Raw genomic sequence first — 25,213 nt, 5'->3', positions numbered from 1 at the left:
AAGGAGAAGAAGGAGAAGAAGAAGAAAGAAGAAGAAGAAGAAGAAGAAGAAGAAGAAGAAGAAGAAGAAGAAGAAGAAGAAGAAGAAGAAGAAGAAGAAGAAGAAGAAGAAGAAGAAGAAGAAGAAGAAGAAAGAAGAAGAAAGAAGAAGAAGAAGAAAGAAGCAGCAGCAGCAACAGCAGCAAAGGTTTTTTCCTTGGCTCAGGATTGATCCTTATATAGCTGGAAGTAGGGGGCGCGGCCCCTGCCCCAGCACGGGATTGGTCCATTCAAGACCAATCCCACTCCAGGAAGTAGGGGGAGAGGGACCCCTGGGGCATGCTGGGGGATACAGTCATCAGGTCCCCCCCCCCCATATTTTAAAACTCACAATATTAAATGGTAGAGGCAAAGACAGAGGTAGCCAAGTGTTGCCTAGGTAGACTATGGGTCCTGGAGTCGGGAAGATCTGGGTTCAAATACGATCACAGACACTTACTAGCTGTTTGACCTTGGACCAGTTATTTAAACTTTGTTGGTTTCAGTTTCCTCAATTACAAAAGGGGGGTGGGGATAGAACCTACCTTCCGAAGTTTTTGTGAGGATCAGATGAGATAATTTAGTGTAAAGCACCTGACATATGGTTAACACTAAATAAATGTTCATTATTATTGTTATGTGACCCAGGACAAATCACTTGCCATCTGTTTGCCTCACTTCCCTCAAGTATAAAATGGGGATAATAATAGCACTTATCTCCCAGGTTGTGAGGAAATATTTTTAAAACACTCAGCAGAGAGCCTGGAACATGGCAAGTGCTACCTAAATGTTAGCTGCTATCATTATCTTCACCAAGCTGATATTTAGACCCTTGGTTTTTTTGACACCAAAGCCAGGACCCTTAACTCTGACCCATGTTGCCTCTAAAGGGAAGCAAGAGGTTAGCAGAAGATGCCTTCTGACTTTCAACAAAGTCCGATCATGCCACTTATTTTCATGTGGATAGTAAGCTCCTCAGAAGAAGGGATTCCGAGCCTTTCTTGGCATCCTCAGATCCCAGCTCAGATCCTAGCTCAGTACCAGACAGAGCAGGGGCTAAGGTGGTATAAAAAGTGATAAGAAACCATTATCAACAGATTGTAATGAAGCCAATGCTAGATTTAGAGGGATAAATCTCTCCTTTGACATTAACTAACTTTATGACCAAAGCAAAGTTATTGAATTTCTCTGGGTCTCGTGAAACTCTCTTTAAGACTTATCTAGTAAATTACAGTTAGACCAACATCTTCACTGTTAGAGGGAGCCCCCACATTTGGAAAATCATGGCTAGAATGGGAAAATTAAAGGATCCTGTCAGAGATGTGAGGATTAAAAGTGCTTATAACTGTAACCCACTTTAAAAAAAAGGATTATATAAATTAATTTATAATTTAAACCATAAAATGTATAAATTTTAGGTTTATAATTTGGATAAGCCTGAGGTAATCTTATTTATTATAACAGTAGAGGCCTTGGCCTAGACCATTATTATAACCTTTATATAATAATCATTATTGGGAGAAAATTAACTCCCTCCCTCTCTCACTTTCTTGCTCAGTTCTGTCTTTATCTCTCTCTCTGTCTCTATATTTGTGTGTGTAACATTATATATTGTTATAATTATATCATTTTGTTATAATAATTATATTATACATTATCAGATATATTTATGCTATAATTATTGTTATAGACTATATACTATAATCATTATAACATAATCTATGTCATATTATATTACATGTTTATATATTACACTTAGAATATTTAATGATATGACATATTATATAAATATATTCTGTCTTTAATTATAATTATTTCTCCTATAATATATTAGTATAATATTGAATTATGTAGTATATATTATATACCATATGTCACATATTATTATGATATATTATATAGCTATATTATGATAATATAGCATATACTCATATATGATATAGCATATATTCTATATTATTGGATACATATTAGGAGAGAAATCTTTGTGATATAAGAGGTATCTAAAAGTCAAACACAAACAAAATTTATTAACACCTACATGCAGAGTGTTGGGGATGTAGACAAAAAAATAAACCAGTCCCTGCCCTCAAAAAGTTCATAGTCTATTAAAGTATCCCAAGGGCATCTCTCTGCAGCTGGGACAACCCTAATTATGAAGATAACAACTTGAAATGTTTCTTCATTTCTACATTTTCTTTGTATCCTCAGTAAGAACTATGTACTTGTTTGTTTTCAGGATAAGTATCTACAATGCCTCTATCTTAACAGTTACCTCAAGGAGTTACTCTGCTATCATTCACTTTATGAAAGAACAGCATGATTACGTAGAATCATTATCTGTTAAATTGTCATCACACAATTACTTTGGAGGCACCCACAAATCGCTATTATTTTTTTCCTTTTAAAACAGCACATTAGAAGATATGCACAAGCCAGGGCCCCCAAAACAATCGACTTAATACCGAAGAGGAGAAACTAAGAGGAAGCAGGAAACCAAAGAAACGAGGAACACTAAAACCTTCTGGACAACCTCTGAGTCAGGCCAATGAAAAGATGAGATCTTGGAACTAAGAAATAAAACATGATATCATTTTAAGTTTGGGCTGCTGGCGATTTGCACCTCACCAGCTGTGGACAGTCTCAGGAGTAAAGACAAGAGGGTTTTAGAGAGATCTAAGGAGATCATAACCTGGGTTGATTTTCTGAGAAGTTTAAGAGAAAAGATGGCACAACTCAAATAGCCATGAGGTTCTGTAGGGCAGAGAGAAAATAATTAGAATGGAAACTGGGAGATAGAATCTAGTCCCAGCTCTGCCACTCATTAGCTGTGTGATCTTGGGAGACGCGTGTCACCCTCCAGGCCTCAGCTTCTTTATCCATAAAGCTAAGGAACTAATTTAGGGACTCTCTTAAGACTATAGGAAGGTAGGTAGCCAACAGACAGAGCTCTGGGCTTGGAATCAAAAGGCTTTTCAAATCCAGCCACAGATATTTACTTGCTATATGACCCTGGGTTAAGCCCTTACCCTTTGCTTGCTCTTAATAAAAATAGACTATATAATATATAGGCTCTGGAACAGAGTAGCTTTTTAATGTTTATTGACTGACTTAAATGTTTAATGCCAAGAGACAGGGAGCTGGAGTTCACTGTCTACAAAACTTGGAATCAGAGTTAGTGTCATTTTCAGAGTCCATTTTTCTACATAGTCCTCAATTATCTAATCCTCATGTTTTTGTTGTTCAGTTGATTCGGTTTTGCCTGATTCTTCTTGACCCCATTTGGGAATTCCTTGGCAAATATACTGGAGCAGTTTGCCATTTTCTTCTCCAGTTCATTTTATATATGAGGAAACTGAGGCAACCAGGGTTAAGTGATTTGCCCAGGGTCACAACTAATAAGTGTCAGAGGCCAGATTTTAACTCAGAAAGGAGTCTTTTTGATTCTAGGCCAGGTACTTTAGATACTATGCCATCTAAGAATTTTCTACAGGAAACCTTTCCTAATCTCTCCTAATTCTAGTGCCTTTTTTCTATGGGTTATTTTCTATTTATCCTAAATGTTCTATTTTGTGTTTGTACATAGCTGTTGGCATGTTATCTCTCCTAATAGATTGTGAACTCCTCAAGCGTAGGAATTGACTTGACTTTTGTTACTTGACAGTGCCTGGAACATAGAGGGTGCTTAATAAATGCTTATCAACTGACTTATTACATGTGGAAAGAATATTTGATTTGAAGTCAAAGAAGCTGTATTCCACTCCTGGTTCTGTCATTACCTTTGTGATGTTGGGTAAGTCATTTCCTCTGTTGGCCTCAATTTCTTAATCTATAAAATGAAAGGGGTAGATGAGATGATTTCCTGACCTCTAAGATGCCTTCTGAATCTAAGTCTGAGTCTTAACAGAACTGTCTCTGTGTTTTAACTTTGAGTTCTCAAGAGGGCATTATTTTAGGAGTGGAAAGAATACTGACTCAGTAACCAGATTATCAAAGTCCATCTCTGATACTTGCTATCTACATGAAATTGAGCAAGTCACTTAACCGCCCTAAGACTCAGTTTCCATCTCTATTGGCGAGATTAATGACTTCTGAGGTTCCTTCCATCTTTAGCTTTATGATCCTCTTCTTTATTTCTTAATTTTAAAAAATAAAAACCCTTATCTTCCATCCCTGAATCAATTGATTCCAAGACAAAAGAAGGAATAGGCAATGGGGGTTAAGAGACTTGTCCCACAGCTTGGAAGTATCTGTGGTCAAATTTGAACCCAAGACCTTCTTTCTCTGGGCCTGGCTCTCAATCCACTGAGCCACCTAGCTTCCCCCTTTATGATCCTCTTCTGATGGCTCCTCATGATGTGGGAGTAACCACTATGACAGGACTGACAACTCCAACCACACTGAAAGAACTTCAAGTATAAGCCCAGCAATGGTATAAACCAGTCTTCAGAAGACAAGCCCAGTGAAGTTCAAAGTCTTATCACCACCAGATAGTCTAAGAAATAGTAATCAAGACAAAAGTCATCAAACAATGAATAATTGGGTTAGAGGTGTACATGAGGAATAGGGGGCAGAGTGCTATACTAGGTCTGGAGTCAAGATGGTAACCTTTTCTACACAGCATGCTGTTGTAGCAAGAATGTTATGTTAGGGCCAGCTAGGTAGCAGTGGATAAAGCACTCACTAAGCCTGGAGTTGTGAGGGCCTGGGTTCAAATTTGACCTCAGACATTTCCTAGGTATGTAACCCTGGGCAAGTCATTTAACCCCATTTGCCTAGCCCTTGTTCTTCTGTCTTAGAGTTGTTATTAATACAGAAATTAAGGGTTTGAAAAGAAAAGAAAAAAGGAATACCTGCATTGATGAAAGCACAAATAATTTGTAGTACTAAAAGGTAAACAGTATAAACAGTGATAGTAATCATAGATGAAGGGATAGGACCAAGAGATTAGACACTGAAAAAAATAATAGCTAGCAGGAAAGTGTGTGTAAATGTGTGTAGGTATGTGTGTGTGTGTGTGTATGAGAGAGAGAGAGAGAGAGAGAGGTGGGGGGAGGGAGGGAGGGAGAGAGAAGTAGGCAGAGAGAAAGACAGAGAGAGTGGTAGACAAACAGAAAGGAGAGAGATAAGGGGGAGAGAGTGAGAGGTAGTCAGAGGAGAGAGGAGAGAAAGGAAAATACAGAGAGAAAGAGTGTGAGGTAGAGAGAAAAAAGAGTGAGGGAGAAAGGTAGACAGAGAGGGTGAGATAGACAGAGTGGGAGTGAGATGGGGGCAAGTTGGCAGAGAGAGGGGTAGACAAAGAGAGGGGTTGACAGAGAGGAGAGACACAGAGAGAGAAAGACAGAGACAGAGACAGAGAGAGAGAGAGATGGGGAGAGAGTGAGAGGTAGACAGAGAGAAGGACAGACAGACAGAGGGAGACAGACAGACAGAGACAGACAGACAGACAGAGAGAGACAGAGTTCTCAGGAGACCATTTTTGCCTAATGTTTGACCATCCTGGTGAATCCCTACAATGGAAGCACGCTTAATTTGCCCTCTAGAGAGGAGCAGAGGCTATTCCCTCACTTTGTTTAAAAATATGAAACTCATTCAACAGGCCCCCAGACTGATACTGCCTTGCTCCCTTGGGGTAGGCCAGCCTTCCACTGGCAAGAGCATCTAAGCCAAAGAGGCCACTCAAAGGTCACAGGGTAGACAGCACCAGTATGCCACAGAATCCTCAAAGTGTGTTAGCCACCACTGTAGTGGATCCCTGACCCAACATCATGTAATTCCACCCTATGGCCACTAGATGTCACATCAGTTCTGAAAGTTCAAGGTTGCTAAAGCTCTGTAGGCAGCATAACTGAAAGCTACAAGTTCCCAGAGTTTTTACTCCTGTCAGAATGACTTCCAAGCTCCACCTGAGGGGTTGTTGTATTTCTGCTTTCTTTCAAACTCTGTCCGTCATAGGATTTCATTCTCCATGATTGGCAAGACTTCCATTCACTCTCTCTGAAATGTAAGTCCAGGAGGGCCCAAACAGTTTCCGGGGATTGTTTAAGATCTAGAATCTCCGTAAATCTATCAGCCCCAACTCAGCCTAAGACGGTGGGGATCTTCTTAATGGAAAAGTAAAAATATCAGCAATAAAATTCAAGAACTGAAGATATAAAACTAAACAATGGAAAATACACTGAGTCAAGTAAAGAAGCATTTAAGGGGGGCAACTAGCTGGGCAACTCAGTGGATTGAGAGCCAGTCTTAGAGACAAAAGGTTCTGGGCTCAAATCTGGCCTCAGATATTTCCTAGCTATGACTCTGGTTATGTACCGTAACCCTGATTGCCTAGCCCTTAGCTCATCTGGCTTGGAACCAATATATAGTCTTGATTCTAAGGCAGGGGTCCCCAAACCACGGTCAGAGGGCCACATGCAGCCCCCTGAGGCTATGTATCCAGCCCCCACCGCACTTCTGGAAGGGGCACCTCTTTCATTGGTGGTCAGTGAGAGGAGCACAGTATGTGGTAGTAATGCAAAGCGTGGCATTGCTCATGTACAGTACTACTTCTGGTGACATAATCCTTTGAGTGGCACCTTAGAACAAGGTGCCTTGCAAATGTCTAGGTTGCTGCACAATGGAAGACGTCAGCATGGTGAGCGGTGATCTGGGGGAGGGGATTCTGCACTGTGTATACTGCTGCCCAGTTAGGGTTAGGGTTAGGGTTAGGGTTAGGTTTTTATAGTCCAGCCCTCCAATGGTCTGAGGGACAATGAACTCGCCCCCTGTGTAAAAAGTTTGGGGACCCCTGCTCTAAGGTAAGGGTTAAAAAAAGAAAAGAGAAGCAATTAAGTGCTTGCTTAATATGTATCAAACACTGGGCAAAGTGCTATACATATAAAGAAAGGCAAAAACTTTCTTTAAGGAGCTTAAATTCTAATAGAGGAGATGATACACTATACCCAAAACATAAACAAGCTATACACAGAGTAGATTGAAGGGTAATTTCAATGGAAACAGCACTGGGAGATGAGAAGGGACAAGGAGTTGGAAGGACCAAGAGTGACCTCTTGAAGATGGAGTTTGGGCTAATCCTCAAGGAAGCCAGAGAAGCCAGAAGCTAAAAGTGAGGAGGGAGAGAATTTCAGCGTGGAGAACCATGGAGACAAGGAGACCAGCCAATGAATAAAAAGAGTCAGAAAATGGAGCCACATGTGTGAAGTACAAGAAGAATAGCAAGAAAGGAAGAGATGGAAATGCTATAAAACAGCAGGGAATGGTCAAGTTCACCATAGACTAAGGCTGGGGAGGAGGAGGAGAGTTGCAAGGAGAAAGAGCAGAGTCAAAACCAATCTTATTTGTGGGGGGAAAAAACTAGCCCACAATCATAGCTGAAGAAATGGAGCCTTAATCAACCATAGCATAGTAGAGTTTCTGAGCTCACTTTCACAGCTCTCACTCAGACTGGCAAGTCCCCAGAGGGTAACTACTATTTGGAACCCCTCAAGGTTCTAAAGGTGGTAGCTTCTAATACAGTAGTATTATAGAATAGTAGGTGACCATGAGCCCCCATCTAGTGTATTCTTCAATATTATTTAACCACTTAACATCTCAATATCAATCAACCAATCAAAATCAATTAGCTTTTATAAAGAGTTATTTACCAAGAAAGTAGAACAAAGACCAAAGTAGAACAACATTCCCCAAACTAGGAATATACATCCTCAGTTCTTGGGAAGAGTGAACTCAAAATAAAAGTAGTTATTATGAAGGAGCACTCTTCTCTACCACCACCACCTGGAGAGAGGAAGTGGGGTGCTTCCTGGCCCCAAGGGTCTTTTTTCTCCCTTCACAGAGTCCCCACCAAGATCACTTCTAGGAGATGTGTAGCCCATGGGTGAATCATTCCCTTCCTCAGCTGGACAGACTGGCCTGAATCAAACAGATCCTAGGGCTGACTCCTCCTCCCTAGATTCAGGCTTCTGTGGCCACCAAGTTCATTCTACTGCTGACTCCAGATTTATGATGACTCTTCTGATTTTCAGTGCTTACCAGGGAGTAACCTGTTCTGTTCCACTTTTAGAATAGGGTCACTTAAGATCAAGAAAGGATGAGCACAGGAGAGAAAAGAAGCAGATGCATAAACACATTGTAGCCAGGTAGGACATAAGGACCAGTGTCCTTCCCCTAACCTAGATGCCCATAGCAATTCCTCCCCCTCCTCACTTGAAAGCCACCAGGGAAAGGGGGGAAAACATCTGCTCAAGCATTTTGCAGAAACACTTAGTTCTGGATCAGCAATCAATTAAAATCCCACCTTCAGCTTGAAAGCTTTCCTAGTTCTTTTTAGTGCTGGCACCTTCTCTCTGTTATTATCCACAATTTAGTCTTTCATTATTTCGTTTGTATATAGTGGTTGATATGTTGTCTCTGTCGTTCACTGTGAGCTTCTTGAGGGCAGGGACTGTTTTTTATCTTTCTTTGAACCTCCATCATTTAGCATAGTGCCTGGTCTATAGCAGGTCTATAGCAGACTTCATTTGGTCCATAGTGTATGTCAAGGGTCTGTGTGGGTGGGAGAACTATTTCCTTTGAAACGGCTGCCTGAAAATCTGAGACCTTAAGAGACTTGGCTATGGTCATGCAGCTAGGAGAAGAGGTCTTACTTAACTCTGATTCTGGTACTTGGATAGAAGCCTACCTCTCATTACATCATATTTCATTAATAAATGTTTGTTGCATAATGAATGATGATCAACTGCGAATGACTTAACTATTATCAATAATACAAAGATCTAAGATAACCCCAAGAGACAATGATGAAAAGGCTATCTACGTGGCTTAGGAGATAGAGAGCTAGATATGGAGTTGGGAGGACTTGGGTTCAAATCTGTACTCAAACACTTCCTAATTGTGTGACCCTGGGCAAGTCACATAACCCCAACTGCCTACCCCTTACTGCTCTTCTACCTTGGAATCAGAAGATAAATTTAAAAAGAAAAAGGCTATCCACCACCATAGAAGAAATGGATGGAGTCTGAATACAGGTGGACTCATTCCCTTTTTTCATTTTATTTCCTTCATGAGTTTTTTCTTGAATGTGTGATGTTCTTTCACAACATGATGATATGGAAATGTGTATTGCATGATAGCATATGCACAATTTATATTGCTTGCTGCCTTGGGAAGGTGGGAGGAAAGGGATCGAGGGAGAGGATTTGGATTGTAAAATATCAGAAAGGGATGTTTAAAATTGTTTTTGTATGCAATCAGGAAAAATACAATTAAAAGAAAAAGAAATAAATGTTTCTGGAATGAATCTTTGCATACATATACAAAGTACATAAACACATAAACAAAGTACAAAAATACATGTTTTAACTGAATAACAAAAACTTTGAGTTTGGAATAACCTTTAGTGGCCATCTAGGGCAAGTTGCTCCCTTTACAAAAAACTGAAACCCAAAAAGAAGAAATGATTCACTCAGTCTCACAAGTAGCAAGTAGCAGAGTCAGGAATAGAACACAGGCCCTTTGATTCCAAATCCAGCACTCTTTCCTGTATGCCATCATATAATACAGAAGTCTACAAATATGTCAAGCATTGGTTTCCCCACATTTCTGCAAATGTCTAGAATTAGAGATGGCATGTATCTAGTCCAATCTCTTCATTTTAAAGATAGGGAAACTGAGGCTTGGAGAAGAGCAACAGAATCAAAGAATTTAAAGTTGGAATAAATTTATGGAGAGAGCCATTCATAACTAAGACGCTCTCCACCAATTTAAACCCATCTCTGGAAGACCAGCAGATTACACTGTTTTGCTTCTACTTCTTTAATTCTTCCAGCAGAGGGAGACCCACTCTCACAAATCCCTGATACACTCATGCTATTGCGAGCATCCATCACCTAAGAGAATTGTTAAAATTGGAACCAATACTAGTTCTCTGAACTGAAACAATTTTTAAGTGTCTCTTTAAAAAAATTATTAATTCATTCATTTGTTGGTTACATTAAAATTCCCAGGCATGCTTCCCTGCCCTAGAGAAGGCATCATGTGACAAATTAAATAGATGTGTGTGGGTGTATATATAGATATATATGAAATGTCTTTCATGTTTCATATAGCAGCTCTTTCTCTGGAGGTGGACATCCATCATACACAAGTTGTTCTTCAAATAGTAGTTCTATATAGTGTTCTCTTCTTGGTGGTGGTTTTTAAGTGTCTTGAAAATAAACTCAAATGGTGGTGAAAATAAACCAAAAGGATGCTCTGTTATACCTCTGAGGCTTGGTGGCATCTTACTGTGAGGTTAGTGGCACAAGATCTAATGTTAGGAAGACCTGAATTCAAATCTAGGCTTAGACACTAGTTATGTGACCCTAAACAAGTCACTTAACCTCTTTCTGCCTTAGATTCCTTATCTCTAAATTTTGGTGTTGTTCAGCCATTTTTCAGTCATATCCAACTCTTTGTTATCCCATTTGGAGTTTTCTTGGCAAAGATACTGGAATGGTTTGCTATTTCCTTCTCCAGCTCATTTTACAGATGAGGAAGCTGGGGCAAATAGGAATAAGTACTTGCCCAGAGTCTCATAGCTAGTAAGTATCTGAGATCAGCTTTGAACTCAGGAAGATGTGTCTTCCTGACTCCAGAGCCATTACTCTAACCACTGTCCCACAAAACTTCCCCTTCCTCATCTGTAAAATGGGGGTAATAATTGTACCTGCTTCCCAGGGTTGTTGGGAGAATCAAATGACATAATGCTTTAAAAAGTGCTTTGCACACTATATACTTGCCATTTTTATAGAGCTGGTTAAGAGGACACTGATGCTAACCTCTTCATTTAACAAATGAAGAAACTGAAGCTGAGAGAAATAAAATGACTTCTCCATGGTTACATATCTAGCAAGGGCCTGAGACAGAATTTGGACTCAAGTTTTCCTGATTGCAAGTCCAGGGCTTTACCCATTATGTCCACCAAGGGCTTCTGGGAGGGCTGTTCTTGGCACAGCAAAATTGCACTGGATAGAAAAGAACATGGAGTTGAATCCTTGCTCTGTTACTTACTAGATTTGTGACCAGGGGCAAATAACTACCTCTTTGGGTCTCTATTTCTTCATATTTAAAATTAGGGAGTTGTCCCATATATAACAAAATTGTGGTAGCAAAAATCTAGGAAAAAAGGGCAGCCAAGTGGCTCAGGGAATAAAGAACCAGACCTGGAGGTGGGAGGTCCTGGGCTCAAATCTGGCCTCAGACACTTCCTAGATGTGTGACTCTGGGCAAGTCACTTAACCCCCACTGCCTAGCCCTTACCACTCTTCTGCCTTGGAGCCAATACACAGTATTGACTGCAAGACCGGAAGGTAAGGGTTATTAAAAAAAAGCTAAAATAAAAGAGGTGGTGCTCATCAACTAGAGAATAATTAAATAAGTCCTAGCATATGAATAAATGGAATATTAGTGTACAATAAAAATTATTAATATAGAGTTAGAGAAGTATAGAAGGATTTATATGAATTGATACCAAGTGAAGAAATCAGAATCAAGAAAACAATATAAACAATGATGACACAAGAAACAAAAAGGTCATTAAACTAAAGCTTAATACTGAGGAATTGTAATGACAATTATTGGACTCAGAAAAGAGATGGGAAAGTAACTAGAAGAAAGGTGGGAATATAATAAATGCATAATATGTTATATATAATTATATGTAATATAACAAATAGAGAATGTTTCATGCACTTTCAGACATAATCCCTATCTGACAGAATTAATTGCTTTTGCTCAGCTACTTTACTTTGTACAAAGAAATGCTCATTTATATGGGAGGTAGAAGATGGGGATGGAGTTTATCTGCAAATGACTGAAATAAAAGCAAAAGTCACCACAAAACTTTAAAATGAAGGGATTGGACTAGATAATCTCTAAATTCCCTTTCCATGCTAATTATCTCTAAGAAAGAATCATCCCTTGAAGCTGGTTCTCTTCAAAAAAGCCTCTTCCAGAAGGAAGTCAGATAATTGGGGATGGAGCCTTTGTCATTGGTTTCATTCTTGTGTGTGTGTGTGTGTGTGTGTGTGTGTGTGTGTGTGTGTGTGTGTGTATTTCATTCTTTAGAGCTAACATTCTTCTGGATCAAAATCTGTCTTTTTTCTCCCATCCCCCAGTTCTTCGGACATAGAAAAGAAAGCCAAAAAATCAATGTCAACAAGCACTTGTTAAGTATTTGTTTTTGTTCACTCATTTTTCAGTCGTGCCTGACTCCTCGTGACCCCATTTATATTTTTTTATTTTTAATTTTATTTTAACATTTTTTCCATAGTTACATGATTCTGGTTTTCTCCCTCCTGTCTTTTCTCTCCCCTCCCAGAGTTGATAAGTAATTCCACTGGGTTATACATATATTATCACTCAAAACCCATTTCCTTATTATTCATTTTTGTAATAGAATAATCTTTTAAAACCAAAACCCAGAAAGGGGCGGAGTCAAGATGGCTGCTTAGCAAGCAGCAAAAGTTCAGACCTCGTGGAAGACCCTTCCTTACCAATACAGACTGAATGCTCCTAGGGCACCAAAATTCAAGCTGAACAACAAGACAGAAGCGGGGAACCCTCCTTCTGGACTCAAATCAAAAGGTACGCCCCCCAAAAGCCGGAATCTGAGAATACTCAGGGCTAAGGGGAAGACAGAGCGAAGGTCCCAGGACCCCTCCCCCACAACCCAGAGGGCTGAGCCCCCAGCAGCAGTGGGAACCTCTGAGTGGGCAAAGGTGCTGGTTTGGAGGGTCTACCTTGTGAGCAGCGGGGCGCCGGGCTCGGAGCACCCAGCTTGGACAGTGGGGAAGAAGCCTGGGAGAGACGGGGCCATGGCTGTGTCCCTCCATCGGGCTCCAGTCTCACCGTTGCCTTGGGGCACATCCAAACCAATCCAGTTGAACCTAATTCTATCAGAACTCCTCAGAGTTTAGGGAGGTGGGCAAAGGCACTTGTGGACAGCAGAGAAGCAGCTGGAGAGAATTGCAGAGAGCCTGGGCGGCCCAGCCTTCCAGGAGTCTTCAGAGCCTCAGAGCTTCATACCACATACAGCCCGACCCAGTTGAACTCAATCCAATCAAAAGCCCCCAGAGGACAGGGAAGCTAACATTCCTCCCCTAGAGACTGTACCAAGAGATCTGACAAAGCTCCAAGAGGGGAGACTGACAGCCCCAAAACCAAAACAAAATGAGAGGAGCAAGAGCACAGCCAAATATGGGGAGCAAAGAAGGGGTAAACTCGAGCAAACAACAGAAAAAGAAGAAAGAAATTACAATAGATAGCTTCTGCACAGGTAATGAGCAAAAAGCGAATGAAACAGTGGGGGAGGGATCAGCAAAGGAAAAATCAGAAATCCCAGTGAATTGGATACAGGCTTTGGAAGAACTCAAAATGCAATTCAAAACACAATTAAGAGAGGCTGAAGACAATTTGGGAAAAGAACTTAAAAACTAAGATAAGTCATCTGGAAACAGAAAATAGGGTCTTGAAAGCCAAAATCAAACAGCTGGAAAATGAGGCAAAGGAGATGAAAGATGAGGCAAAACAGATGAAAGATGAGGTGAAGAAGATGAAAGATGACCTCCAAAGAAAATCTGACCAAAAGGACAAGGACGACCAAAAAACTAAGGATGAAATCCAGTCTTTAAGAACCAGTATACAACAACTAGAATCATGTTACCTCACAAGGCAGCAGGACACTATAAAACAAAACCAAAAGAATGAAAAAATTGAGGAAAATATGAAGCATCTCATTCACAAAACAGAGGATTTAGAAAATTGTTCAAGGAGAGACAATTTAAGAATTATTGGCCTACCAGAAGACCATGACAAAAGAAAAAGCCTGGACATTATATTACAGGAAATTATTAAAGAAAACTGCCCTGAAATCCTTGAACAAGAGGGAAAAGTGGAGATTGATAGAATCCACAAATCACCTCCTGTACTTAACCCCCAACTGACAACACCCAGGAATGTTATAGCCAAATTCAAGAACTATCAGACCAAAGAAAAGATATTACAAGCTGCCAAGAAGAAGTCATTCAGATACCAAGGAACCACAGTGAGGATAACTCAGGATCTGGCTGCATCCACACTGAAAAAAAGAAAGGCATGGAATAAGATATTCCGGAAAGCAAGGGAACTAGGTCTACAACCAAGAATCAACTACCCAGCAAAATTGACTATATTCTTTCAGGGTAAAGTATGGTCATTCAACAAAATAGAAGAATTTCAAGAATTCATAAAGAAAAGACCAGACCTGAACAGAAAATTTGATGTACAAGCACAAAACTCAAGAGAATCATCAAAAGGTAATTAAAAAAGAGGGGAAAAAAGAAAAACAAAAAAAATTTTTTAAGAGACTCAATAAGTTAAAATGATATGTATCCCTATAAGAAAAGAGGTCATTGGTAACTCTTAAAAACTGTTGTTATTACCTGGGCAGCAAAAAGAAGTATACTTAGAGGGAACAGCAACAAACTGTATAGGATGAAAGGACAAGACATAAATAGGTATATAGATATATGCATGCAAAAATACATACGCATGAGTATGCATATATATATAACTAGAGCTTAAAAATAGGTTAATATTAAAAGAAATGGGAAAAGAAACAAATGGGGGCAAATTTATATGTCACAAAGAAGCTCATGGTGGGAGGGGGGAGAACATCAATACACTGGAAGGGTAAAGAGGTCAGAGACAGGAAATACTCAACTTATATGTGCTTTGAAAGTGACTCAAAGAGGGAAAAACAATCCAATCCATTGGGGGCAGAGAATAGATTTGCACCCTATAGGGGAGTAGAAGGGTAACAAATGGTCTGGTGGGGAGGGAAGCAGTACAAGAGAGGGAGGCAGTGGGGGGGGCAGGGTTAACCTTAGAAAGACTACAGGAAAAATAAGGGGGGGGATAAATAGAGAGGAGGGTAGAAAGGGAAGTAAAATAAGGGTGGGAATAAGGGGGACTGTTCAAAAGCAAACATTGGTGTAGAAGGAAATAGTGAAAGAAGAAAAGGCAGGAAAAGGAGCAGAAATCAAAATGCTGGGAAATACACAGCTAGTAATAATAACTCTGAATGTGAATGGAATGAACTCACCCATAAAACATGTCAGACCTTTGGGAAGGGAAAGATTTTAAAACCAAGCAAGACTTAGAAAAAGTCACAAAATGTAAAATAAATAATTTTGACTACATCAAATTAAAAAGTTTTTGTACAAACAAAAGCAATGTAACTAAAATCAAAAGGGTAGCAACAAATTGGGAAACAATCTTCATAAAAACCTCTGACAAAGGTTTAGTTACTCAAATTTACAAAGAGCTAAATCAATTGTACAAAAAATCAAGCCATTCTCCAATTGATAAATGGGCAAGGGACATGAACAGGCAGTTCTCAGCCAAAGAAATCAAAACTATTAATAAGCACATGAAAAAGTGTTCTACATCTCTTATAATCAGAGAGATGCAAATCAAAACAACTCTGAGGTATCACCTCACACCTAGCAGATTGGCTAACATAACAGCTATGGAAAGTAATGAATGCTGGAGGGGATGTGGCAAAGTAGGGCCACTAATTCATTGCTGGTGGAGTTGTGAATTGATCCAACCATTCTGGAGGGTAATTTGGAACTATGCCCAAAGGGCGATAAAAGACTGTCTGCCCTTTGATCCAGCCATAGCACTGCTGGGCTTGTACCCCAAAGAGATAATAAGGAAAAAGGCTTGTACAAGGATATTCATAGCTGCACTCTTTGTGGTGGCCAAAAATTGGAAAATGAGGGGATGCCCATCAATTGGGGAATGGCTGAACAAATCATGATATATGTTGGTGATGGAATACTATTGTGCTAAAAGGAATAATAAAGTGGAGGAATTCCATGGAGACTGGAACAACCTCCAGGAAGTGATGCAGAGGGAAAGGAGCAGAACCAGGAAAACACTGTACACAGAGACTGATACACTGTGGTACAATGGAAGGTGATGGACTTCTCCATTAGTGGCAATGCAATGTCCCTAAACAATCTGCAGGGATCTAAAAAACACTATCTACAAGTAGAAGATAAACTGTGGGAGTAAAAACACCAATGGAAAGCAACTGCTTGACTACAGGAGTGGAGGGGATATGACTGAGGAGAGACTCTGAATGAACACTCTAATGCAAATACCAACAATATGGAAATGGGTTTGAATCAAGAACACATGTGATACCCAGTGGAATCATGCCTGGGCTATGAGAGAGGTGGTGGGAGGGTGGGGAGGGAAGAAAAGAAAATTATCTTTGTTTCCAATGAATAATGTTTGGAAATGACCAAATAAAAATTAAAAAAAAAAAAAAACCATTTGGGGTTTTCTTAGCAAAGATACTGAAATGGTTTGCCATTTCCTTCTCCAGCTCATTTGATAGATGAAGAAACCAAGGCAAACAGAGTTAAGTAGCTTGCTGAGGGTCACAAGGCTAATAAGTATCTGAGATGAGACTCGAACTCAAGCCTTCCTGACTCTAGACATGGTGCTCTATCTACCACACCACTAGTTGCCCCTATTAAACATTTACTACATGCCAAACACCATGCTAAACACTAAAGGTGGAAAGACAAGAAGGTGGTTCCTTGCCCTCAAGATACTTGGTTGCTATAAAAAAGACTTTGGACAAAATTTTCTGATCTTCTTAAAGAGCTTCTTCATGTCTTAAATGTAGATATCTCAAACTCTTTAGAAGAGACATCTATACCCACCATGGAATTTACATGAGAATGAAGAGTTGAAATCCTTCTTTCACTGGCCAGACTTGGGGGCTTGACCAAATTCACCTCTTCTGCTTAATTGGGAATGAGGATAGAGATGAATTTGTGAGCTGATGATGTTGGTGTCCCCAGAAACCAACTAGACTGGAATACTTATTTAGGTTCAGAGCTGAACAGGACCTTAGAGATACAGTTAATAATGGTTATTGTATAAAGACTGAATAATTGTATGTGTCAAGAAACTGAGATCCAGACTTACTAACAGTTTTACTCACTGGGTTTTTATTTTCACTCATGAAATCCTAGACCAGTGATGGCAAACCTTTTAGAGACAGAGTGCCACACTCAACCACCCCACCCCACCCCTGCCTTGCTCTCTGCTTACCCTGACAGGGGAGAGAGGAAGCACTCCCATTGGGCTACTAGGTGGGGTGGGGGGGTGATGAGAAGCACATGTGGAAAGTGGGGCGGAGCGTGGCCCAAGCATTCTGTTCCTCTCTAACTCTGCTCCCCTCCTGCTATGTGCCATGCTGTGAACTATGCTCCCCTCAAACCTAGCTCTTCTCCATCCCCCCCATGGGAATCACCTTCATCAGACTCAAAAGGCTGTCATTTGCTCTGAACCCTCATGCAGCATTGTGAGCCCCACACCCAGCATCTTACCTCATATAGGGGAGGGGGGAAGCACTACCTTTGGGCTGCTGGGCAGAAGGGTGTGTGAAGTGAGGAATGTCCTCAGGCATATGGAGACAGGGAGAATAACAGCTCTACCCTGAGTCCCTCTGGTTTTCTAATAAACATTTTTAAAGATGACTACAGGTGTGCCCATAGAGAGGGCTTGCATGCCCCTTTTGGCATGCGTGCCATAGGTTTGCCCTCACAGTTTTAAACTACCTTTCCACTTTAGCTCTCTTGATCTTCAACCCTCCACCCCATTACTATGGTGACTTCCTCTGATTGACAAGTTCTTCTCCAAACCTCCATTTGAGTAAGCACTGATGCCAGCCATCATGTTCTCTTCAAATGCAGAATAGCCCATAACTCTTCACCTTTCTTTTTCATGGGCACATTTCCCACTCCCCTCCCCCTTTTTTATCTTTTATGTCTTGTCTTCCTCAACTAAAATGGAATATAAAAACTCTAAGGTCAGAGGTTATCTTTCTTTTTGGTTTGTTTTTGTATTCCCAGTGCTTAGCACAGTGTCTGGCTCACAGTAAAGCCATAAACAGTGTTTCATTTATCTATCTGTCTATCTATCTATCTATATGTCTGTTTGTCTGCCTGTCTGTCTGTCTGTATGTTTATCCATCTATTTTATCTGTCTGTCTGTTTATCCATCTATCTTATCTGTCTATCTCTATCATCTGTCTATCTGTCTGTCTTTCTGTCTGTTTATCCATCTGTCTATCTGTCTGTCTGTCTATATATATGTATGTATGTTTATTCATTTGTCTATCTTATCTGTCTGTCTGTCTTTCTGTCTGTATGTTTATCCATCTATTTTATCTGTCTGTCTGTTTATCCATCTATCTTATCTGTCTATCTCTATCATCTGTCTATCTGTCTGTCTTTCTGTCTGTTTATCCATCTGTCTATCTGTCTGTCTGTCTATATATATGTATGTATGTTTATTCATTTGTCTATCTTATCTGTCTGTCTGTCTTTCTGTCTGTCTATCTATATGTCTATCTATCTATCTATTTTGTATGTGTCCTATTTCCCAACTAGATCATTACTTCTTCAAAGAGAGGGATTGTCATATTTTTCTTGTGTGAAGGAGACCAATAAAGTTTGTAAGCCAGCCATTCTGTAGTAGGCAGAAATGCATGATCAAGCCAGTAATATCAGGGAGGGTAGAAGCTAATGCCAATTTCATCTAGCCCTTTTGTTCTTGCCCCTAGGTTTATTTGCATGCCAATCATTGGAAATGATAAGAGTTGAGATCACCTTTGTTGCCCCAATATCCCTATAACTCTTGTGAGGTTTTGGTAAGTGAAATCTCTGAAGGCTATGTTGGGAATACAGACTGACAATCAGAGATTTAACTGGAGTGAAAAGGAATTTTCTATCCTCAGGTAAGATTGGATAGGGTTAAGGACCTCAAATAGGCACCTGTAATAAAGTGGTGCAAAAATATATTTAATCTAAATCTGGGGCATTCTGGTGGCTTTTGTTGGCTTCCTGACTGGCTGTCATAACTTATAGCCCTTGACTATACACTAAAAAATCTTTAGCTTCTGTTTGCCAGGAAGAGGCTTTGCAGTCATTACTTAGCAGTCTCTAACAGATGGTAGCAGAAAGCAACAGAAAGCCCTGAAGAGGATGGAGCGCAAGAGATGGTAGCTGAGAGTAGTTCCGTGTCCATGAAACAAGATTTCAGTTCATGTTATGTGCAGATCTTTTGAAGGAGCTGAGGATGTTGCATTGGGAGAAGAGAAGACTCAGAAAGAGTACTTGGGCTTGCTAAGCTTGGTCCCAGAGGACAGAATCAGAAATAATGGGTGAAAGCTAGAAAGAGACAAATTTAGAGTTGGTGAATGAGAAAAAAAAATTTCCTAATGATTAGAGATAAACAAAAGCAGAATGGGCTACCAGGATGCCACAAGCAAGAATTGATATTTAGCTCTTTATTGGACTAACTGGCTTCTGAGGTGCCTTCCAAATATGAAGCTGTAAATTTGGGAATGAAACCACATCTAATTTAGATTGGGACTGGACCTAAGCTGTCTTCAGGAAAAAGTCTCATAGCATCTGACTTGACATTGTATAGACCTACTGGGGCAGGGGAGCTAGGCCCAGACACAACCATACTAGTTATAATAACTCATATAATATATATATGTATGCATGTATGTATTTGATCTTCACAACAACCCTTTAAGGTAGATACTATTATTATCTCCATTTTACAGACGAGGACACTGAAGCTTAGAGAGATTAAGCAATTTGGTGTGTGTTACACAGCTAGTAAATTCTGCTGAAATAGAATTCAAGACTGGGTCTCCCTCACTACCACTACAGCCCTTTGCCCCTCAGATGATTATCTGGCTTTCCTTCAGGACCATTTTCCCGAAAGGCCCAGATACCCAGCCTATAAAGACTAAGTGGAAAGGGTTCTAGTCATTGTATTAAGCATAGCCTCTCCATCTGATTACCAAAATGCCCCTTTTCTGCCCACTGGGCAGACAAAAGTCCTTACTCAGCATTCTGGCCCTGTGCTCTGTCTGTCTGTCTGTCTGTCTGTCTTTGTCTCTGTCTCTCTGTCTCTGACTCTGTCTCTCTGTCTGTCTCTGTCTGTCTGTCTATCTGTCTGTCTGTCTGTCTGTCTCTCCCCTGATCCCCAAAGTACAGTAACCTAATGCTACTCCTGTCTTGGGCCAGCTGCACAGCCAAGAAGAAAAATAACCGCCTCCCCGCTTATTGGATGGACCTGGTCTAGATTCAAGGAAAACCAGTCTGAGTGAACTCCTTGAGCTTAGGGACCATACATAGGTCTGCAATCACTCCCTTCCACACCCTCCACCTTTCCTCTCAGCTGATGGAAGGATGCTAATGGAAAACAGATGGAAAGGGATAAATGCTGAGCCAAAATTAAAAGAATCCCCCTTCTCCTTCTTGGACCTAGTCTCCCTCCCCCAAATATATTTGGGGTACTCAGTCTTTTGATGTATGTGGGATTTGGGTAAACCCCTCAAAATGGATAGTTTCTGGTTAGAGAAAGGTACCACGATTCAGGGATGGTAGTGTCCCTCATGCCAAGCTCTCCTGCCCACAGTATTCACATCATTTGATCCTTTTGTCAAAGCATGGCAAAAATAATCAATTTGAAGTCAAAAGGTACAGATTGGAATCTAGCTTTTCCTATCCCCTAAGTAACCATAGATAAGTCAGTTTACTTTCCTATACCTCAATATCTTTATCTGTAAAGTGGACAAATGGGATTAGATAATCCCTAAAATTCCCTCTAGTTCTAACTGCACAATCCCATCACATTGCCTGGATAGAAGGGTGAAAGGGTTCAAAAGCTGCCTTAGTTTCTCTGTCAGGCAGCTACATTATGTGCAGTGGATAACATGTTGAGCTTTGAATTGGAGGAAACTAAGTTTGAATCCTGCCTTAGATTATAAGTGTGACCCTGAGCTAATCACTTAACTTTTGTCTGTTTCAGTTTTTCATCTGTAAAATGGGGATAAGAATAGCATGTATCTCAAAGGGTCATTGTGAAGATCACATGAGATAACATGGTTAAAGTGTTTTGCAAATGTTCAAATGACTTATAAAATCTAGTAATTACTAAAGTCTGGGAAGAAAGTACAATTTGAACCACTACACATTTCCAGGGAAGATTATGTAATCATTAGGAGGCAGGGTCACCCCTAGAGAATAGAGGGTTGTCTGCCTTAGTCCCTTGGACAGCCAAGGACAGACTTAGGTTTTATTGCCTGGTGATAGGGGAGATGGAAAGAGGGAGGCCAAGTCTAAAGATGACCACATCCTGTGACAAACAGACATTCTTAGATTGTTTACTAAATCATTTTCAGATCCAAGGAAGTTGCTTCCCTGGGGAGCAAAAGGAGGATGGTGGGGCCCCCAGAGGGCCCAGAAGCTTCCAACTTCTCATATCTTTGGATCTGCAACAACCTGTATTGCTGGAGATAACAGACAAATTCTTCTTCTAACTAGCTGAGAAGAGAGAAGAAACTGTGGGCTGGAAAGAGAAGAAGGGATGGGTGGAAAGGGTAAAAAAAAACGTGGCAGGGCCTTCAGTTTCTTCAATTCAAAAATTAAGGATGGGGATGGACAAAACCAACCTTTATGTCCTTTTCTACTGTGGTGTGATAGAAAGAAGGGTAGAGGAGGAGGAGGAGGCAGAGGGGAAGGAAAAGGAGGGGTAAGGAGGAGGAGGGAGGGGGAAATCAGGGGAAGAGGAAGAGGAGAGGAGGGAGAATCAGGGGAGGAGGAAAGAGGTGGGAACCAGGGGATGAGAAGGAGGAAGAGAAGGAAGAAGGAGAGAGAAAGGGGAGGGAGGAGGAGGGGGGAGGAGAAGGAGGAGGCGAGTAAGGAAGGGGAAATCAGTGGAGGAGGAGGAGGGCCTCCCTTAATCAGGGGAGGAGGAATAGGAGGCTGGAGAGAGGAAACAGTTCAGTCACTCGATGTTGGGGGAGGGCACCTGGAGGGGAAGGGGCGCGAAGAGGGAGGAGGATGGAGAGGAGTCCCAGACCGCAGCGCACGGAGACAGGCTCTGTAAAAGGGCTTTGGCTGAAGATCTGGCATCAGAGTCCCCAGACTAAATCTGGCCTCCTGTTTCCAGCTTTTAATTCAGAAATTCCTTCGGAATGTTTGGTTTTTGTCTTGCTTTGTTTTTCCTCTCCTGCTCGGGCCAGTTTGCCTTGGCAGGGGCCAGCCTTGGCTCCTCTCTTGTTCCCACATCCCTCTTGCTATGGGGCCAGCTCCCTGCGCCGATTCCAGCGACTGCCTCCCCCGCTGCTCTTTCTCTTGGCCCAGGGCAGAGGCCGTCTGGAGCAGGGCAAGGGGCCCAGCTCCCTGCAAGGAGATGCCGGGAAATGAGCAGGCCGGCGAGGGGGGCTGAGGGGCCAAGGCCAGGGTCTCCTAAGCTCCAGTTTCAAACGGGCTTTTCATGAGGGGAGAGCCAGGGTGGAGGCTCCAGGGCCAGATTAGAGTGTTGCATGTTTCGTGTTTAGCAGAAAGAGGTAGAGATGGGATTCTTAGCTGTTCTTAGGCTGAGTGCATGGGGCTTCCAGCACAGAAGGGATCTGTCCAGCAGGGCTGTCCGAGGAGGCAGCCAGAGCCCGAAGGGACCTTAGACATCATCTGTCCAACCTCTTCATTATAACAGAGGGGGAATCGGAAACCCAGAGAAGAGCACCGTTATGCCCATAGCAAAGTCACTTGGCAAGGTCACACAGCAAACTGATAATAGAACACTGAGTAAAATCCTGGTCTTCGGGTTTACTTTCTACTCTAACTTGCTGAATGTATTCTGATTTGAGGTGACCACACTACCTTCAAACGTCTCACCCTTTGTCTGCCACTCTACCTGAAATTCCACCAGTAGAGATCTATTCCTGAGGCTTGAAGAGTTAGGGGCTTTCAGAGTCCTCTATTAATATGTAAGGAACTTCCTTCTAGGGCAGCTAGGTGTCCCAGGCCTGGAGTCAAGAAGATTCAACTTCCAGAGTTCAAATCTGGTCTCAGATATTTACTAGCTGTGTGACTTTGGGTCGCTCGCTTTACTTTATTTGCCTCAGTTTCTTCATCTGTAAAATGAGCTGAAAAAGAAAATGGCAAACCCCTCTGGAATCTCTGCCAAGAAAATTCCAAATGGAATCATGAGTGAATTGGATACACATGGCTCAAAATGACTGAACAACAATCTCTAATTCTAAATCAGGGATTCTTTTATTCATGGAAGAAAAACACCACTTCACTGTTTCACCTATGGCTGAACTTGCTGTCTAATCCATGGTGAACTGGTCTATGTTTAACAACCAGCTAGTTCTCTGAGGAGGGAATGTAGGTTCAACATACTTTTAAGTTTAAATCTATGTTATGAACATTTTCTCCATAACTTTAAGTCTAGGCAATCAACAGAACAATAAATAAAAAACAAGATTGTATTGTTTGACAACATCTAAGGTGTGAAATGATCACACCGAAAAATTTAGCAACTGGCCCTGTCCAGCTGGTACAAGCTAGATTCACTTCACCCTTGTGTTCAGCCCTTACTCCAAGAGCAACTTTAACCCTGAAGCAGCTGGCATCAGCCAGCTCAGAATTTAGCAATAATGATTTGGTTGTGACTCTGTCACACCAGAGAAAATAACAGTGGCTGGTCTTCTCTCTACCATTTTCCACTATATACATCTTTCCCCCCAACCACAACCCCTCTTCTTTCTTTCCTTTTCTATATCCCCTTTCTTCCTTCCCCCCCCCATCATGGTCAGCCTAATTTCTTTCCTTATTTCCTCCTCCTTTGAGGTGCCAAGGGAGTTGCTGACTACCAGGCTAAACATACTAGATTTTAGGGACAAAACCTTCCTGGGAAGGAAGGAAGGACTCTCTTCCTAGTTAAATAGACCTACCTACCATCAATCTCCACCTTCCACAGACCATTGACTGCTGTCCTGATTGGCATGTCTATCACCCAATAAGTGGGATACCAGTGGTGCTTGTCTTTTTTTCCCCCTTTTTTGATTCATAAAATAGATAGAGCTTGGGAAGGATCTGGCAGGTTGGATGGAAGAAAGCTTGGAAGCCTCCAGCTGGCACTCTAACACACCAAATTCAATAAACTCAAATTCTCTTTCATTGGTACCCAGACACCACATGAGTGAAACCAAGGAGGAAGAGAGGAGGAGGGTTAATATTCCCTTTGACCCCATCACCCTACTGTAGTAAGCAAGCCAATGATGAAAAAAAAAACAAAGATAATGCAGCTTGATCCAACTCCAGGACCATTGCTCTATCCACCAAGGCCCCTAGTTGCCTCTGTATCCTCATCTCTGCCATTTTTGACATTGAGCAAGTAACTTTACATATGTCAACATGTGTCTCTGTATGTCATTTTCTTCTTCTCTAAAGTGAAGTGGTCTCTTCTAAATATAAATCCTATGACCTGTAGGAATAGGGAGTTGACTACTTCCAGCGGCAGCTCATTCCCCTTGAACTCAGCTTCAATTGTTTGGAAGAAAGGTAACATAGCTCAGGAGAGAGGGGAAGCTCAAGGCTTGGTGCAGGAAAGACCAGTGTTCAAATTCTACTTCTAAGCACATAATAGCTGAGTAACTGTGAACAAGACACCCAATTCCTCAAGGATCCCAGATTTATATAACTTTAACCCCCACTATATAACTTTAAGTTACAGATGAGATGATAATATGAGTTAGTGAAGGAAATATCCATTCTAAGAATACCCATACTCTAACCTGGGGGGGGGGGGGAGATCAAAGAACTCTTAAAAATATTTTTTGATAACTATATTTCAATAAAATTTATTTTCTTTGCAATTCTGTGTATTTTTAAATGTATATAAAGATATTATCTTGAGATGGCATCCATATGTTTCACCAGATCTCCAGAGTAGACCATGATACATAAAGGGTCTTTGGACTTCTATTTTCTACTGGTGAAACCACTGGCCCAAACATGGCAGTGGGGGAGGTAGGGTGAGGAGTAGAGACTAAACAAATTGTTAGGAAATATTTCTGTGCATCCACTGAAAATATGTCTCTCTCAGTTTCCACCCATTATTTCTAATTAGTTCTGCCCAATCATCCTTCAGATACTTAAATAGAACTATCGGGTCCCCCATAAACTTTTCTTTTTTCATAATAAACATCCTCAGTTTTCCACCAACCCTCAACACCCCCATAACCCTTTATCCTACCTCTCCTAAGTGACTCCACC

At 41.1% G+C, this 25,213-nt stretch overlaps 2 protein-coding genes across 4 annotated transcripts in view; one reads left to right on the top strand and one right to left on the bottom strand.

Moving 5' to 3' along the window:
- The window catches only part of LRRC74A (leucine rich repeat containing 74A), a 56,529-nt gene extending 53,913 nt beyond the window's left edge, over positions 1-2,616 (top strand). For both annotated transcript variants that reach the window (XM_056810629.1, XM_056810628.1), the window contains one exon: positions 2,431-2,616. In XM_056810629.1, the coding sequence (XP_056666607.1) occupies positions 2,431-2,479 (49 nt within the window). In that variant the 3' untranslated portion in view covers positions 2,480-2,616. The remainder of the gene's footprint in view (positions 1-2,430) is intronic.
- Positions 1-25,213, bottom strand: part of ANGEL1 (angel homolog 1) — a 122,585-nt gene that overhangs the window by 84,376 nt on the left and 12,996 nt on the right. The window lies entirely within an intron of this gene.

This window comes from Monodelphis domestica, chromosome 1 (assembly GCF_027887165.1).
Source record: "Monodelphis domestica isolate mMonDom1 chromosome 1, mMonDom1.pri, whole genome shotgun sequence".
Taxonomy (NCBI): domain Eukaryota; kingdom Metazoa; phylum Chordata; class Mammalia; order Didelphimorphia; family Didelphidae; genus Monodelphis; species Monodelphis domestica.
This window is presented reverse-complemented; position numbering and strand designations above follow the sequence as displayed.